The sequence below is a fragment of the Alexandromys fortis genome, unplaced genomic scaffold (genome assembly GCF_014885135.2).
Source record: "Alexandromys fortis isolate MF-2015 unplaced genomic scaffold, M_Fortis_MF-2015_v1.1 scaffold_25, whole genome shotgun sequence".
NCBI lineage: Eukaryota > Metazoa > Chordata > Mammalia > Rodentia > Cricetidae > Alexandromys > Alexandromys fortis.
Window position 1 is genome coordinate 3,561,649 of NW_026067904.1, and position 18,860 is coordinate 3,580,508.

General features: G+C 46.5%; 1 protein-coding gene across 1 annotated transcript in view; it reads right to left on the minus strand.

Moving 5' to 3' along the window:
• Positions 1 to 243: 243 nt before the first annotated feature.
• Ercc3 (ERCC excision repair 3, TFIIH core complex helicase subunit) overlaps positions 244 to 18,860 on the minus strand; it is a 32,042-nt gene continuing 13,425 nt past the window's right edge. The window contains exons 9-15 of the mRNA XM_050134935.1: positions 15,949 to 16,133; positions 14,014 to 14,216; positions 9,474 to 9,570; positions 6,338 to 6,455; positions 4,742 to 4,860; positions 2,694 to 2,846; positions 244 to 639 (exon numbers count right to left, since the gene is read on the minus strand). Of these exons, the coding sequence (XP_049990892.1) occupies positions 508 to 639; positions 2,694 to 2,846; positions 4,742 to 4,860; positions 6,338 to 6,455; positions 9,474 to 9,570; positions 14,014 to 14,216; positions 15,949 to 16,133 (1,007 nt within the window). The 3' untranslated portion in view covers positions 244 to 507. The remainder of the gene's footprint in view (positions 640 to 2,693; positions 2,847 to 4,741; positions 4,861 to 6,337; positions 6,456 to 9,473; positions 9,571 to 14,013; positions 14,217 to 15,948; positions 16,134 to 18,860) is intronic.

An 18,860-nucleotide genomic window follows, 5' to 3' on the forward strand; every position in this document is an offset into this window, starting at 1 on the left:
CAGGGAACTCCGCGGATGCCATTGAGTTCATTTCCTGTTGGCCATCTACTGCTGGGCATGGGGCCTACCCGTAAGAGGAGTCTGTTTCCCTTGGAGAACACTAAATTTTCATTTGCAAGTGGCTGTCAGTTGGAGATGGCTTCTGGGTGAGGACGGGAATATGCGTCCACTTCTCCTTCCAGTTCCAGGGCCCACCAATTCCATTTTTTTAAACTTATTCAGCAGAATAAAGACAAATGTGCCTTAAATGGTATACCTTTTATATACAGAAATGATCCACTCTCAAAAAGTTTGAAACAAACAAAAACAGTCTTTCTTTCTTTCTTAAAGCCTGGGCAACCCACGAAGGCCGCGTCAAAGCCCTAACACTGATAAGTTTCTCAGCAGTCAGTCAATAGGTCTGCATTAGATCAGCAGCAGGAGAGGACATAGACCTGGAGAGAAAGACTGAAGTCTTTTTTCAACCCCGATCCAGGCAGTTACTTCAACTGAGTAACAGGGTGGGTGTCACTTCCTAAAGCGTTTGAAAAGTGGGTGCACGTGCTTGGAGGAAACTTTGCTTCGGGAGGAGTGGTATTCCATATACACAGTGTCATCTGCCCCAGACATGGAGCTCATGGTGCCAAAGCGTCGGGATGCCTGTGGGAGGAGGGAACCAGGCGAGGTTAACCACCAAAGGAAGGGCCTCTTACAACATTCATAATCAAATTCAATAGTGTGTGTGTGTATGTGTGTGTGTGTGTGCATGCGTGTGTGCGTGTTTATGTGTATGTGTGTGCGTGCACGTGTGTTTACACACATGTGGTGGTGGTGTGCATGCTAGGTAAGCACTCTACAGCTAAGCTGAAGCCCCAGTCATTTCAATATACTGTTTTTAAAATAACACTCTGTGGCCTGGTGAGTGGGTGAAGTACCTGCAGTGCAGACAGGGCAACCCAAGTTTGATACCCAGAACCTACAAAGAGGCACAAGGGGAGAAAAGACTCCAAAGACTGTCCTCTGCCTCCCAGAAATGTGCCCTCCATACATACAAACACACACACCGTATGCGCACAGATACACATAACAAATTTTAAAACAGCCTTCTGCCTTCCACTTTCTGTGTCTTAGGCACTGCATATATACTAACTCCCCTGACCCTGCAACAATTACAGACTTAACCTACAGAACAGGAAACCGAGGCACAAGAGCATCTCTTGAGCCAGCTGCAGCTCCTAAGAAAATTGGGACTAGAACACTGCCCAGGCACTGACGGGACAGAGCACTACAACGGCTCCCTTAATGACAACTCTTCTTTCTTTTGTGGTTCTGAGGGCAAAACCAGGGCCTGGCACTGTAGACAGACATTTTGTCACCGAGGCACATCCTCAGTCCCTGAACAGAATCTTAAAGTTAGGGTGGCCTGGGACTGGAGAGGTGGTTCAGCAGTTAAGAGCACTGGCTGCTCTTCCAGACTAGGGGTTGAATTCCAGCACCCACTGGAAGCTCCCAACTGTCTGTACCTCCGATTCTAAGGGACCCAATGTCTTCTTCTGGCCTCCATGGGCACCAGGCCCACATGTGGTACATAGACACACATGCAAGCAAAACACCCACATACATTAAATAAAAAAATAAATAAAAAGAAAGTTAGGGCGGGAGTCTCTTAAAATCTCCTAAGACTTGATTGAAGGCTGTGAACCAATGGGAAAGCCAGGAAATCCTGGGTTGACTCAGCTCCAAAGCCATGGGCAAATTTGAGTGTCTGTAAAATGGGGGTGGCCAATTCTGCTCCAAAGCCGGGTGTGGAGCTGGCGAGGGAGGCACACAACTTTAATCCCAGCACTTGAGAAGCAGAGGCAGAAGATCTCTCTGAGCTCCAGGCCAGGCAGAGCCTGGCCCAGAGCCAATTTGCACCGGCACCTGAAAACTCACCCCACGTCCTCCGCAGGCTCATCTCAGGGTCACCAGGACTAAAATCCAAAACTCACCTTGGCAACCCTGGACTAACATGCACTGCCTGGCATGAGAAAGGTCTCGGCTGGGCCTTGCTAGCACTTGCCAAAGCAGAAGCTGCTGCTTCCTTCCCGTCATGCTCTCGCTAACACTTCCCTGTTGGCTTCACTATCACTGATTTCTGAAATGGGCATTCCTGCAGCAGCTGATTCAGTTGCACTCCCCTCCTTAGAGGGCCAGACTCCTCCTCATGATGATCCACTGATTACACTGCACTCACGCCTGGGCCCAGAGGGTGCTTACTAATGTGTGCAAAGAAAGTCTTTTTAGAGAACTCTAGGGTTTCCCATGCACTGAAATTATGGTTTGAGTTCAAGACTCATCTTGAAGGCTGAGCTCTCTCTCACTGAGGAGGAAAGCAGGGTGAGCCAGGAAACCCCAGGACAACAGATAGAGCACTCACTAGCTTGAGAGCCTGCAGGACTGTCATCCCAGGGCCCAGTTACCAGGCTGTCGTATGGACAGACGGGATCCCAGTCACTGCTGCAGTAAGCCCCTCTATCTGATGATACATTTACAGGAGACCCACTTAAAAAATAATGGGGTTGTTTCTTCAGAATTTTTAGCTTTCCCCCAATCCTACTTGCTCACATGCTCACAGGCTTGTGTGTGCGTGCACGTGTGAGCATATTATGTATATACACATGTGCCCACATACAGTGGATATCCTCCAGAAGGACCTCTCTCTCTCCACTCACCTGGCCGGATCTAGAGCCAAACTCTCCAGCCACCACCTCTTCCTCTGCATCCAGATCAGAGGCCGCCAGGACCTTCTGCAGGAGCTGCTGCTGCTCCTCTTTGGTGGAGAATGCCAACTCTTCCTCCTCCATGCCAGCGAGCTTTGTGATCACCTACAGGAGCAATGGCAGACACTGTGCTCACCTCCCACTGCACCTGCTCCTGGTCTCCTCTTCCCACCTCCACTGGTCCAACCAGAGCTTGACTACTGGTTAAGACAGAGACTAGGATACTCCAAATAGGTATACCACAAGAGGAATCTTTGAACCAGGAAGGGCAGGAACACACGGAAAGGTACATGCAAGGCCACTCCAACCACTCACTACCTGGCACCTGGGCTTCCAGCAAGGAGTACTTTATTCATACAGGATGTAAAGAATTCACTGACCAGGCCTAGAGATAGCTCAGGAGACAAGAACACAGGCTGTTCTTCCAGAGGACCTGGACTCAGTCCCCAACACTCACATGGTGGCTCATAACCATCTATAACTCCATTCCAGGGAACCCACATGGTGGCTCACAAACCTCTACAACTCCATTCCAGGGAACCCACATGGTGGCTCACAAACCTCTACAACTCCATTCCAGGGAACCCACATGGTGGCTCACAAACCTCTACAACTCCATTCCAGGGAACCCAAAACCCTCATCTTGCCCCTGTGGGCACTAGGCACACACATGGTACACAGACACACATGCAAGCAAAACACTCATAGCAAAAATTTAAAAATAATTGACCAGATTTTCTCTCAGAAGCAGAATGTCCTCCTGGTCTCATGTCTGTTGCTTTAATAAACCCCCTGACCTCAAGCAGCTGTGGGGGAGGGAGGATGGGTTTATCTGCCTTACATTCCAGGCCACAGTCCACCACTGAGGGACGTCAAGGTAGGAGCCTAACGGCTGGCCTGCTTGCATTAACTCTGACCAAGGAACTCACTTCACAGCTAAAGAAGTGTGGCAGAGCTGTTCTATTGAAGGCTAATAATGGAAATCTCACCCATGCTTGAAGAGACCAGTGAAAATACATCTGAATAGTGGCTGCTTCTGCCCTATTTTAAGAGCAGACACACAGAGTAACAGATGTTGCTATTTTCTTTCTTTGCTTATTTATCATCTGAGATAACAGCAGTGGTGAAGAGCTGCAAATCTCTATCAGGACATTTGTCATGAACACTGAAAAACAGCATTACTAAAGGGACTGCCATCTATTAAAAAAAAGACACAATGTGTGTGGTATGTGGCCACACATGGGTGGCTGATTACGTTAGGTGGAGTCACTCCTTTGGAACTTCAGTGTGGCACAAGGAGATGTGACTGAGTGTCAAGCTGACACAGGGACACCTGTCAACTTGACTACATCCGGAACGAACTAAAGGCAAGCTACTGGGCACTCAGCTTATTTGAAGCTGAAAGATCCACACTAAATCCAGAAGATGCGGACCTTCTAGTGGCAGCTCAGAGCAAGGGGCATGGAAAGGGGAACTTGCTTTGGCCTGCTTGCCCTCGCTCTCACTGTCCAGTCCATCTGTCCCACTTCTGCAAGTCAGCACTAAATAACCAGGCCAAGCTGAGCCCGCTGAGACATGCAGCTTCGATGAACTACCCAGACCACACAGAGCAAGCCAATCTAGTGATAAACACACCTATCACATCAGCTCCGTTCATGTAGAGAACCTAACACTAAGACCCTGGAGCGTGGCATCCCGACGGCAGCTTATTCGTAGACTGCAGTAGGGCTTTTCTTCTCTGCTTCTAAAGACATTCCATTCGTCCCTCACAACAGAACCTTGGACCAGGCCTCTCCAGCTAAGGAAGACATCTCAAAAAGGAGCCCCAGGTGTTCAGATTCTCAGTGACTGTAGGGCTTTGGAACCTCAGGACTATTAGTTAGTACAGTGTTGCCCCAGCAATTTACAGAGACGAAAGAGCAAGAAGCCTGCATGAGTGTTGTCCCAGGCTGGTGCCCCCATCTTTGTCAAAGTCTAACCAAAAGTAAACAAACACATACCTTAAAGCTGTAACCTTGGTCTACTAAAAATCTCTGTCGCTTGGTAGAATAAGCCATCTCCTGTGTGTCCTGGGACACCAGCGAGTAGAAAAAGGCATTGTATTCCTCCGCAACCATCCCTACAGGACAAAGGTGAGATGAAATCCACATTAGCCACTGAAACACGGGGTCCCGGCTAGAATCCAGCACTGCAGTGGGCAAGCTCTTTATCCAGCCTGTGATCGCCCTGACTGCAGGGGATGTCATCAAAATTAACATTCCGTCTGCTCTGAAGATCACCATCAAGTGAGGGAGAAAAGGGCTGAGGACATTGCTTGGCAGCAGGAAATTTGCCCTAGCATGCTTAAAGAGGGCCTGGGTTTAATCCCCAGCATGGCAAACCTAAAAACAAATAAGCTTAAAAAGAAACAAAGAGGACAAGGAGATGGTAAAGCGGATAATGGCACACAAGTTGCCAAGCTTGGTGATTCGAGTTTGATCCTGGAAACCTGTTAAAACAGCCATCAAAGGGCCACAGTGATTGGTCTGCAAAGGAAAGCAAACACGCAAGTTCCTTTCAGAAATGAGGTTTAGTATAACGAGAGAGTCTCAGGCCATGGCTGCGTCTCAATGCGTGTAGGAACCATGCAGTTGCCTCAGCCTAGCTGTCTTGAGAGGCATGCATCCGAGGTTTTTTCAGGTTAGAGACCCTGACATGGTATGGTGGAAGGAAACAATCAGACAGAAACGCTACAATATATGGTGGTAGAAACAGGAGGCCTTAAAGGGAAGAAGAAACTTCCCTGAAAGCCTGAAGAACTGCAGCGAGAGTGGGAACAGAGAGACAGCTGTCATGAGAGGACCACAGTGTGGAGGCCAGAGCAGGGTTCAACTTTAAACTTTGTTTCTGATTTGACGTGTATGTTTGCATGTCTGTGTGAGTAGATGCCACGTGTATGCACTTAAAAAGACCAGAAGAGAGAGGGCTGGAGAGATGGCTCAATGGTTAAGAGCCCTGCCTGTTCTTCCAAAGGTCCTGAGTTCAATTCCCAGCAACCACATGGTGGCTCACAACCATCTGTAATGGGGTCTGGTGCCCTCTTCTGGCCTGCAGGCATAGACACAGACAGAATATTGTATACATAGTAAATAAATAAATAAATAAATAAATAAATAAATAAATAAAATAAAAAAGACCAGAAGAGGGTGTTAAGATCCAGTGGAGCTGAAGTTACTAGTAAAAACAGTCATCAAGCCAGGTGTGTTGGCGCAATGCCTTTAATCATTTGGGAGGTAAAGACAGGCACATCTCTGTGAGTTCAAGGTCAGCCTGGTCTACAGAATTCCAGGACAGTCTCCAAAGCTACAGAGAAGCTCTGTCTTGAAAAACCAAAAATAAAAATAAAATAAAAGCCATTTAAAGATACCATGGAGAACATGGACCCCATGGCATGAGAAGTCATGAAGATTCTGTTCTGGGCTCTGAGTTCTGCTTTGGGCCCTTCCCATCAAGGTTTCCAAGCTTGAAGCAAAGAGCACACTGTGACTGGACACACCAGCAGCTCACCCCCACTCTTTCTAACCTGCCTGAGGCAGCAGGGGAAAGGCAGCCTTTACCTTTTTTGGCTCGGAGTACGCGCCCCAGCCTCTGGGCTTCCTGCCGTCTGGAGCCACCATGGGAAGAGATCTGAATGAGGACGTTTGCTTCTGGCAGATCGAAGGATGTGTCACCGACCTGCAGAAATAAGTAGCTTTATACAGGGAACGGTGAGAACAGAAGACCATTAACTAGTCCAGATTTAAGTTTTCGATTTCAGTATTCTGGGAATAGAATTAGGGCTTTAGGCAGGCCAAGCATGTGTTCTCCCACTAAGCAACCTCCCCATCCATCCCTGGGTGAGACTTGAAGTTAGTGTTGGGGATAATTTAGAGAAACATCCTCTTTTCCTCTTCACAGTGGACCTCTCCAGAGCCTAGCCATAATTTTCTCTTTGTGCTGCAGAAATGGATGGGTCTGTACAAAAACTCGTCTTACTTGTAGACAACGGCAGCAGCACAGGTGGGACAAGACAACGAAGGGCACCACGCACACAGACCTCACTGAGCACCAGCTCCTCAGCTGGGGTCTCAGCCCAGAGAGGTCCCTAGTCACAAACAGGAAGACCGTTCCCGGCCACGACCACCTGAATCTAAATGGCAGCTTCTGAAACTATGGGTTATGGTGTCTGAGGTGCTTGCCTCCCAGCCTGAAGACCTCGTTTCAATCCCTGGGACCCGTGGAACAAAAGGAAAGAAGCAATTCCCACAGGTTGTCCTCTGACCTCCACACATACAACATGGCAAATTTGTGCTACCCCTCTCCCAAATAAATGAGTGAACAGGTGTGAGTAAACACTTTTAAAGGTTTCTGAGTGTTTATCAAGTGCACACTCTCACTACAGACAGCCTCGGTTCCAAACACACAACGCACACACTGTGCTCTGTGCTTGTCCTCACCTTGAAACACAAACAAAAGTTGCTGAAAACCTCGACTGTGCGTACAAACTTCTCTGTTCTTCTACGATGGTGTACTTACAGAAAACAAAGGCTTTGGTATTTTCCTACAGTCATCCCCAAGCATGTGAGTGTTGAATTAGTACATCTTTGTATTAGAATGTTTAACTTTAAAAACTGTTGTTTTAATGCTTAACTCCTGAATTTCATTTAAAAAAAAATCATTCAGTAAATTTGGGTTTAGGATTAGAACAGAATTTCCAACAATCTCTGAAATGGCTCCAAGCACACTTCTGCTGTTTTGAACTATGTATTTATGCAAAACTGCATTCTCAGCACTGACAATTATAAAAAAAAAGAATCCATCAACTCTGAAAAACACTGACAATGTTCTACAGTCTACAACAGAATCTTCTATATCCTGCGGTGTCCGCTGAGATCTAATCTTCAGTAAAAGCAGCAAGCAAGTCCACCACACTGATGGGAGAATTCCCTTTCATCTTTAACAACAGTCTCACTGCTGTAGTTGGTTCTGGGATGCTGACCACTACACTACAGAGACAGATTCCTATGTGCTTATGAGTTTGTAAACCAGGAACCCAGATTCCAGGACAGTGACAGGTGCCATTCTTACTTCCCAAAAAACACAGACTTCAGGATGTCAGACTCTAAAAACTTGAGCCAGCTTGTTGAAATAGGAGCAGCGGGGCTGCATCTCCGGCACCCGGCCGCCCGCCCGCATGGCTAGCTTATGTCCAGAAATAATTACACGGAAGCTGTATTCTTTCAAACACTGCCTGGCCCGGCTAGTTCCAGTTTCTTATTGGCTAGCTCTTACATATTGTTCTAACCCATTTCTAATATTCTGTGTAGCCCACGAGCTGGCTTACCAGGGAGGATCTTAACCTGCGTCTGTCTGGAGCGGGAGAATCATGGCGACTCCTCCACCAAGCCTCCTTCTCCCAGCATTCTCCTCTGTTTTCTCCACCCACCTAAGGGTGGGCCTTATCAAGGGGTCTAGGCAGTTTCTTTATTAATAAGAAATCACTCCCACATCACCAGCTAACCGAACAAATGTATCTAGGGCTACACCTCCCTGGCCCCAGCAATTGGACCCGCCTACTCCTCCCTGGCTGCGGGCTTGTTGTGGTGTGAAACTTTCTTCCAGGACTCCCACCCTGCCATGCTGCGGCCATCTATGTGTGTGCTCATTATGTAGGGGCTCTCCTAACAAACAAAAGAACACCTACTGCCGTCTCTGCTGAACCCCAAGCCCCAGACCTTTCCTTTCACACACATAAAAATGTCTTGGGTGAAGAAATCACGAGTGAAAAAAGGTTTAAAAGACTTGTTTTACACCACTGGGTCAGACAGTGGTGGCACAATCCTTTAATCCCATCACTTCAGAGGCAGGAAGATCTCTGTGTTTGAGGCCACCTTGGTCTAGAGAGTGAGTCAAGTATAGCCAGGGCTACACAGAGAAACCATGTCTCAAAAAGCCAAAACAACAACAGCTAAATAAATAAATAAAGACAGGAAGGAAGGAAGGAAGGAAGGAAGGAGGGAGGGAGGGAGGGAGGGAGGGACGGAGGGAGGGAGGGAGGGAAGGAAGGAAAGGGAGGGAAGGAAGGAAAGGGAGGGAAGGAAGGAAAGGGAGGGAGGGAGGAAAGGAGGGAGGGAGGAAAGGAGGGAGGGAGGGAGGGGTAGTGTATGCCTTTAATCCCAGTGCTTAGAAGGCAGAGGCCAGCCTGGTCTACAGAGTGAGTTCCAAGACAGTAAGTGCTAGAAACCAGACTATAATAAACAAACAGAAGAAAAACCCTGGATCATATGGTGTCAGTGACACCACCCTGAAGCTTGGTCGACCAAGTCCACTGTGGCACTGGCCACCCACCATCAAGGCACATCAGGCACCAGGACAGAAGCTTCCCAAAATCCAGCATCTCCAGCTCCAAAAATGAAGCATCAACCAAATACCTGCTTTTGCCACAGTAGGTAGCACACATTAGTGCCTTCTATAAAGGAAATACAATTTAAATCTCTACTTCGCAGGGAGATGTAGGACAAACCCGAGGAGCAAAACGTCCCCACAGATAACCTGTATGACAAAAGAACCCTCTGTTATTTCATACCTCCCAGAGCTGCCACTCCCTAACCGTCATCCTGGGCTGGAAAGTAAGCACAGGAGGCCTTCAGCAGGTATGAACCATGTCCAAGAGCTCAGGTGCACCTCACGGGCCCAGCATCCAGTGCCACATACCTTGGAGATGAAGATAGTGTTGATTTTGGGGTTGTGCTTGAAGTTCTGGAGAATCTGCATCCTCTCTCCCTGGGACGTGGGCCCATAGATGAAAGGTCTAGAGAATAACAAGGGGTTTTAGAAACAACACAGGATCACACATGGGATTAGAAACTACTTTTGCTAGCCTGGCGGTGATGGCACACACCTTTAATCCCAGCACTCAGGAGGCAGAGACAGGCGGATCTTTGTGAGTTTGAGGCCAGCCTGGTCTACAGAGCTAGTTCCAGGACAGGCTCCAAAGCTACAGAATTCTGTCTCGAAAAACAGAAAGAAACCGCTTTTGGGAAAAGCACTGACTGCTTACCTGGGCCCACAAGGTAACTAAAGCAGGGTGCAAGCTTGGCATCTTTGGTTGCATTTCATGTTTGTGTCCTCTTCTTTCTCCTTTTTTCTGTATACCAGCCCTAGCTGTCCTGGAACTAGCTCTGTGGACCAGGCTAGCCTCAAACTCACAGAGATCTGTCTACCTGTGTTCGTTCTTCCTTCCTTTCTTCCTTTCTTTCCTTTCTTCCTTTCTTTCCTTTCTTCCTTCCTCCCTCCCTCCCCCCCCCCTCTCTTTCTCTTTTCAGTTTTTCGAGACAGGGCTTCTCTGTAGCTTTGGGGCCTGTTCTGGAACTAGCTCTTATAGACCAGGCTAGTCTCAAACCCACAGAGATCTGCTTGCCTTTGCCTCCAGAGTGCCGGGATTAAAGGCGTGTGCCACCACCATCAGGCCTGTATCCTTTTCTTAAGGATAAATTCTGCTTGACTATACATAGACATGTGTGGTGGTTTGAATGAGAACGGGCCCCACAGGTGCGTATGTTTGGACATTTGGTCCCCAGTTGGTAGAACTGTTTGGGAAGGACTGGGAACTGTGTCCTTGTCAAAGGAGGCGGACCACTAGGGCGGATTGGAGGTTTCAAGTCTCCTATCATTCTTAGTGCCCCCTCTGCCTCCTACTTGAGGATCAAGATAGGCGCGCTTAGCTGTTCCTACTGCCGTGCCTTCTCCACCATTATGAGCTCTCTCTTTTTGATTCCATTAGTCCAAATTCAACACTCCTTTTATAAGTTGCCTTGGTCATGGCATCTTTTCACAGCAATGGAACAGTAACTAAGAAACCATGACAGTTGCTTAGGAATGTCTGCCTACCCGACCTGTCTCATCCTAGCAAAGGATGAAGGCACACTTGTCCAGCCTGTATGTCATGGCTTTTGTTTTATTTTATTTTGTTTTGTCATGTTTGGTTGTTCTCTCAGAAGCCTGTTCTTTTCTAATGAAAGACAGGAAGAGAGTGGATGTGGAGAGGAAGGGGGAGCTGAGAGAAGAAGAGGGAGGGGAAACTGTAATAAGATATATTCTGTGAGAAAATAATTTATTTTCAATAAATGTAAAATACTCAAGAAAAAAAAAGGAACAACAACCAAAAAGGACGAAGTACATACAGATGTTACTGTCCTACACTCACATTCTCCTTGGATTAGAGAAGAGCGAAGCCTGTGGCAGGACAGACAACCCCTCCACACATGATTGTGAGCATAATTGTCTACATGGGAAGACTACATATCCTAGAACTGGTGAGCTGCAGGAGCCAGGTATAACACTATTCACAGCTTATCAGCCCACCATGGAGGACGCAGGCTGATCCAAGGATGCTGGGTCATACCTTGGCCAGAACTGCTTAAGTATGTGTGCCTCAGCCCTTGTCTCAATGCATCAAACTCTTAGGTGGATGAACCTGGGGCCACTGGACACCTCCTCCTATTTCTCTTGCCAAAACACGCTGACTAAATAAACCTGTCTCTGTTTTTTACCAATCCTTGTCTGTTAGGACCGCTGAAGTCTGGCCTTGTGCCCTCAAAGTCCAGCTGCTAACACCCGAGGAACTCCTGTCATGTCGGCAGGTCAGCAGAGCTGTGACACCGAGTGCTGCAGACCTCTCTTCTCACCAACACCCCTCCCCCTCCTTCCCCCGGAGTACAGGCCCAGGCTCACCACTCTCCACAATTCCTTCTCTTGTTTGTTTGTTTTGTTTTTCTGGTTGGTTTAGTTGTGTATTGTTTTGTTTTAAGATATGGCTTCATAGGTACTGCAGGCTGGTCTGGAAATTACAATGTAGCCAGGCTGGCTCAAACTCATGATTCTCTTGCTTGTCTTCTGAGTACCAACAAAACTTGTGAGCATCATGAATTCTAGCACCTTTTCAGGTTTGCTTTTTCCTGCCTCAGGGTCTATAGCTCGAGGCAGAGTCTATAGCAAGCAGAATCCTTGATTTTACAAAATGGTGGGAACAACCAAGAAAAACACTGTTGCACCTAGCCAAAGGGCAGCTGAGAATGAAGACGCTGGAGTCCGTCCTTCAAGAAGTGAGCAGAAAGGAACCAGCCTTGAGCTGTTCTCTCTTTTGTTTTCAGCTTTCCACCACAGGGCAAAGACTATCTGACAACCTTGCCGTCTACTTCCCCATGCACTTGGGAGCCATTCCCTTGCTTCCTTTCTGGGAATACTGGTGGCCTGTTTCTGGGGCTTCTTAGTGACAGTAATAGCTACGACAGGCACAAGGCACTCTGGACACACCACTGAACTGGATACTTCATAAAACAATACAAAAGGAAGCCTGCAGATTCCCAATTTCTACATGGGAACTGAAGGTCAGGTCAGGAGCCCTAGAGTAGCTGTCCAAAGCCTGGGCCCACAGCACAGCTGCTGCTGCTTCTGTCTCATGCACTGTGTCCCATAGTGTGCCTACAATCAAATTTCTCATTTGTGGGGAGGCTGGGCAGGGCCTGAACAGCTGCACAATCAGACAGGGGCCTTTGGACAGCCCAGATGTCCCTGGCACTGTGAGGATCCAGGGCCCTGCATAACCCTAACATTTTCTGCATATCACGCTAGAGAAAAGGCTGGGAAGGTTTAGGGCTTCCTTCTGCCCACTCCCACTGTCACACAGCATCAGTGTCCTGCAGTGGACTGCAATGAAGAAGAAGAGAGAGGGGCGATAAGAGAATGGAACTGGAAAGTGAAGATGGGTCCCAGAGTGTCGTGGTTTGAAAGAAAATGGCCCCCAAAGGGAGTGCCACTATTGGGAGGTGTGGCTTTGTTGGAGGAAGTGTGTCACTGTGAGGGCGGGCTTTGAAGTCTCACATATGCTCAAGACACTGCCCAGTGTGTCAGATCACTTCCTGTTGCCTGCAAGATACAGAACTCTCAGATACTTCTCCAGAACCATGTCTGCCTGCACACCACCATCTCCCACCATGATGACAATGACCTGAACCTCGGAACTGCAAGCAAGCCACCCCAATTAAATGTTTTCCTTTATACAAGTTGCTGTGGTCATGGTGTCTCTTCACAGCAATAGAAACCCTAACTAAGACACAGAGGGAGACAGGTAAGAGAAAGGAAATGAAGAATTCAAAGATGACAAAGTTTCCCTCCTTCAACCTGCCAGATCACGTGCCCAGCTTTGAGACTGTAGATGAAGCTCCAATGCAAAAACTGCTCTGGGGATTTCTAAGATGTGTCTACAGACAGGATTTCTAAGATGTGTCTACAGAAAGCTCCACGAGGGCAGCAGGGACAGCTCTCGTCCTACAGGCCAGAGAAGAGTGGAAGAATGAGGAGCAGGAGTCCAGCAGGAAAGAAAAGTGAGAGGTCCATGTTGCTACTGAGAGGGGGTCATGCTTACAAAAAGAATTTGGGGAAGAATTAATATGCAGAAAGCCAAAGCAACAAAGCAAGTATAATTTCCAGGAAAAACAAAACATGTTCATTAAAAAAAAATGCAATCAGAGCATACTATAGAACCCTGCCTGGACAATGCTGGCACAGTCAGAACAACGTAACACTGACTATTCGTTTAACCCCCAGCTCAGACTGTTATCATGTTAGGAGGGAGGAGTGCAGAATGTCATATGCAAGAAACCTAAACCTCAACTCTCACACTAGAAGTCAATAGGCAATTTCTATAACGACAAACCAAAAATTGACACCAAGCTACCAGCTAAAAAGTAAAAAAAAAAGTAAACACAAAAGAGTTGAAAGTGGCTCCTTCAGGGAACTGGGTAGGCAAACAGGTACCAGAAACTGCTCATCTATCACAACAGACCACAGCCCTGAAACATGAGCCCAAATGAGCCTCTCTTCCCTTCAGTTAAGTCTATCAGGTCACAGAGATGAGAAAAGCAAGTATACCTGGGATACGAGCCACTCCACCTTGCCCTATTGACCCGGGACCGTACAATCTGGCTTCAGCTCCAATCCCAGTTCTCACTTAGCCTGAAACGTTGACTCATTGGTCTTTGGAGTCCAGTACTGGGAGATCAGACTCCTCTTTTCTACAACTGCTAGCCTCTGACCCTCACTATATGCTCCTATGTCTTGCCAGCTACTGAGAAAGGGCAGAGAACAGAAATCCTTAGATCCCAGAGAGTTCTTGAGAAGTCACAGAAACAGGCACCCCCATACTCTCAATGGCAAGGGGATTTGGAGGCAAGTCAAAAATTTTATCTCTTACTTGTTCAACCGAATGGCATATTCCTTCAAGGCAAATACGTTGTCGGCAAAGACAATAATCTTGTCATTCCTCCGCTCATGGAACTTGATCAGAAACTGGCAGGCTCGGAACTTGTTGGGATTCATGGTGTACAGCAGGATGCGCTTCTTAGTTTTAATTGCCACATATTCCCGGTAGAACTCAGGAGACATCGGGCACCAAACCTGAGACAGTAAGAATGAGGGATAAGGGGATCATTTTGCAAAACAAAACATCACACCATTAAGGACCTTTGATGCTGTTTATTTAGCAGAATCAGCTTAGAAAAAAAATTCAAGTATCAGTGGCTTGGATGGCTCAACAAGCAGAGGTACTTGGACTTGCAAAGACTAGTGATCTGAGTTTGATTCTCAGACTCCAGAAGGTAGTAAGAGAGAAACAATCCCAGAGAGCAGTCCTCACCCTACACAGGCACACTGAGGCACACTGAGGCATGTGTATGCCTCGTGCGCGCGCACACAGACACAGACAGACAAGAAATACTTTTTTAATTAAAAAAAAAAACAAAAACAATGGTAGGTGAATTTTTATCTCAATATAAAAGTCATTCTTTATTCCATGACTCCAGTTTCATACAATCAAATGTCTAAAAATACTAAATGGAAAAATCCACCATACACACAACTCACAAAGTTTAAACTGACACCATTTGAGTAATGAAATCTTATGCACACCCATTCTACTACACCCAGACTGTCAACCATCTCCTGCTCTAATTATCTGCACTGCACTTGATTCCTGCTCATGAACCGCTGTCTTAATTACTGCACCGCCTGGCCCAGTACTTCGATGCTTGTACTTAAGTAACACTCGCTTAGGAATACTACTAATAGCCTTAAAGTACACGTGCAGTGATGTGGGCAGCTTAAATATACCACAGAGATGCCATGAAGTTCCTCCTCTAGTTGAAAGTACTTGACTTAGGAAAAGAAAAGATAAAACTCATGCTGAGGTTGCTAAGAGCCACAGCAAGTGTGATTCTGATACCATTAAAATGTAAAGAAGAAAAGGAAACTCCAGCTGGGTTTTCTGTCAAGCCTCACAGAGCAGAAGTTAATTACATAACAAGTGCTTAGTTACAAAGCAAATGCCATTAAGTCAGGAGATTCAGACTATGCAGTATCTGACATCTAGTGAGGGTCTTAGAAAAACTGACCATGGGTAGGAAGGGAAAACCAGAGTACAACTATTAATCAAATTTAATACACAGGGCCATATCTTTAATCTCAGAACTGCAGAGGCAGCAGCAGGCGAATCTCTGTAAGTTAGAGCCAGCCTACATCCTATATATAGCATGTTGTAAAACCATGTCTTGAAAAACAAACAAAAACCACAAATAGAAAAAGACAGTAATTAATACAACCATTTCAAATAATAACTTTTAATATTATTGGCCTCTGAGTGGGTGAAGAAACAGTCATGTTAAAGTACTAAGATGGATGGTTTTGTCATTCGTTCAAAAACTTACCTTTGACTATGGATTTTAGCACACACTCATGCAGGTATTCACTAGAAAACAGTATTAGAAAAATGTGTCCTCAGAAATAACACCATAAGGACCAATCTATTTTCTTAGGACTTTGGCACTGGAATTAGTTTAAGAGGTTGCCCACTCAGGCTGCTGCAGCAATGCTGCAGGGCAGGAGTGGACAGAGTACCCAGAGTTCGTCACAAGAGGAGCAGAGACATGGTCTGTACTGGCTGGCCTACTTTACCACATGGCAAAGACAGGATTCCACGGCACTCTGCTCTGAGGTATGGCTCGCCTATCAAGGGACTATGGTAGGGCATGCTCATTTAGACTGGGTCCTGACCTGTTTGTCTGCCCATGAGGAATGGGAGACTCCTCCCACTGGAGGAGTCCTCACTTTGCAAACCTCCCAGGAGTGCAAATACCTCGGCACACTGGACTTTGGCGATGTACCCGTTGTTCTGCAGCTCCATCCAGTTGGCTTCGTAAAGCTTGGGCCCAATCAAAAAATTTAAGTCAACAATTTTGTCGTCTTCCCGAACAAGGGTTGCAGTCAAACCCAGCTTACAGTGGGCCTGCACAATGGTCAAAACCCGCCGGAACATTTTGGCTGTGGATAAAGGGAAGATTCACGTCATCACTTCCTACACTGAGAAGGGACCACACACAGCTTGAAGCTTGGCACTGATCTGCCGCACCATATGGCTGACCCTGGGACTAGAGAGCTGAACTCTGGTTCCAGACAAGAACAACAAAGCAAGAGTATTTCAGCATGGCTTTTAGAACTGCTCAAAGATAGAAAGAAGAACAAGGGATAAATGACTTCAAGGAGTTCCAAGTTCACAAATGCCAGAATTCTCCTACCAACACTGTCTAGAGTCCAGACAGCAGTAGCAAATATGACTTGACTTCAAGCCACACAAATCATCCATCCTGAAGCTTGTCGCCAGGTTACAGCTAGGGAAGCTGGGATGTGGGGGTAGAGAGGAAGCCAGCTCTGCTCTGCCTTCTACCATTCCCCCTTAAACTACAGAGCAAACAGAGCTCACGGAAATGATGAAGCTCAGTCACTAGTTTGCTTGAGCATCCTTCTTCTCTGATTCCCACAAAGATACCACTTAAATCAGGCATGGTGGTACATGCCTTTAGACTCAGCACTCTGGAAGCAGACACAAGAGGATCATTCAGAGTTTGAGGCCAGCCTGTTCTATATAGTTAGTTTCAACACAGCCAGGATTACAGAGTGAGACCCATCTCAACAAAACACCCAACAATACCAATGAGACTTACTTCCATCAAGAAGCAGCTTTCATTTTCTTCCTTTTTTTTTTTTTTTTTTTTTTTTGGGTGGTTTTTCAAGACAGGGTTTCTCTGTAGCTTTGGAGCCTATCCTGGAACTAGCTCTTGTAGACCAGGTTAGCCTCAAACTCACAGAGATCCGCCTGCCTCTGCCTCCCGAGTGCTGGGATTAAAGGCGTGCACCACCACCACCTGCCTATAATTCCTGATTTTATCAAATAAACAAATAAATAGGAAACAACTTTTTAAAAATTTTGTGTGGGTATGCTTATGTGTATGAATGCAGCTACCCACATGCTACAGCACACGTGTGGACATTAGAAGACACCTCATCCTCCACCTTGTCTGAAGCAGGGTCTTTTTGTGGTACTACTGCATATGCCAGGGGATTCTGTTGCTGCCACTTCCTGTCTTCCCACAGGACAGGAGTGCTAGGATTACAGATAAACCTTAGCACATCTAGCGTGTCTGTGGGTTCCTGAGACTTGAACCCTGGTCCTCCAATTTGCAGGTTTCCATGGCCACAGCTTTTAAAACTTTTAACACTTTGGAAGAAGACTAAGATGTTTTAAGTTGGGTGACCAATGAGATGGCTTAGCAGGTGAAAACACTTGCTGCCAGACCTAATGACCTGAATTCAAAGTCTGGAATCAACATGGTGGAAGGAGAGAATCAGCTCCTGCTGACCTCCAAACCCTGAACATGGCATACACATGCTCTCCCCAAAAGTAAATATAAATTTTTTTTTAAAGAGTTTTGGGCTGGGCAACACGTTTTGAGGACAGCCCACCCCCACACCTCACAGGGAGCTGTTACTCTACTTCTCAATAAAACCTGCCTTGCCTGCTTTTCCAAAGGAAGAAAAAAGTGTTTAACTCATGGAGTCGGAGCTGTAGCTCAGTGGAAGCTTCACAAGCATAAAACCCTGGCTTCAATCTTCAGTACACACAGTGTCATGTTTATTCTATAATATAATTAAAGATGGGGCCAATGATTCTCTAAAAAGAAACCCAATTGTTGGAGAAAAGAGGCCGCTTGTTGGTTCCCAGCTGCCCGGCTAGCTTAGACCCAAAATAATCACACAGAAACTGTAATAATTAAATCACTGCTTGGCCCAATAGCTTTAGTTTTTTATTGGGTAACTCTTACATATTAATTTAACCGATTTCTATTAATGTGTGTATTGCCAATGGCAGTGGCTTACCAGGTAATGTTCCCAGCGTCTGTCTCAGGTGGAAGCTCCATGGCTTCTCCCTGACTCTGCCTTCCTTCTCCCAGCATTCAGTCCAGTTTTCCCTACCTACGAAAGTTCTGCCCTATCAACAGGCCATGGCAGTTTCTTTATTCATTAACCAATAAAAGCAACACATAGAAGGACCTCCCAATCCACCCAATTGGAAGATGAAGAGGACAGAATATTCCAAAAGACAAATCAAACCAAAGAGTCACAGAAGAACAGAATGGACAGACTCCAAGTAAATGATCAGTTTTAAGTATCATACACAAAAACAATTTTTGAAAACTTCTATGTGCAAACACAACAAAAATGATACCAAAACACAAAAGGAGGCACAAGCAAATAAAACGTTCATGTCATGGTTATCTCTGAGCAATGATTGCTGACCCAAACAAGTAACAGCAAAGGATCCCAGGCTTTCCTTTCTAACAGGAGCATTGGAGGCCCAGGCAAAAAGTGCAACACAGTGTGGGCCTGGGAGGCAGAACAGCTAACAGGGACAAAGGAGAACTTGATCTGAATTTTTTCGAATCTGCATCTTCTAGGCCATTTCTGGCAGCTACCACAACTGCCCCAGGGGAGTGAGGCACACTGTACCGAGAGGACCCTTCACAGTCACAGATGGAGCACTGAGCACATCACCCCTCTGTCAACAGAGACCACCACCCTGACTTCTGCTGTCAAAGAAGTCTGCCTTCTCCTTGAATTTCACATAAATGGCATCACCTTCCTCCCTCTGGGTGAAGTTTGCATCATTGTTATGTAAAGCTAAGTCTACAGTTCATTTGGGATGTCTCAACT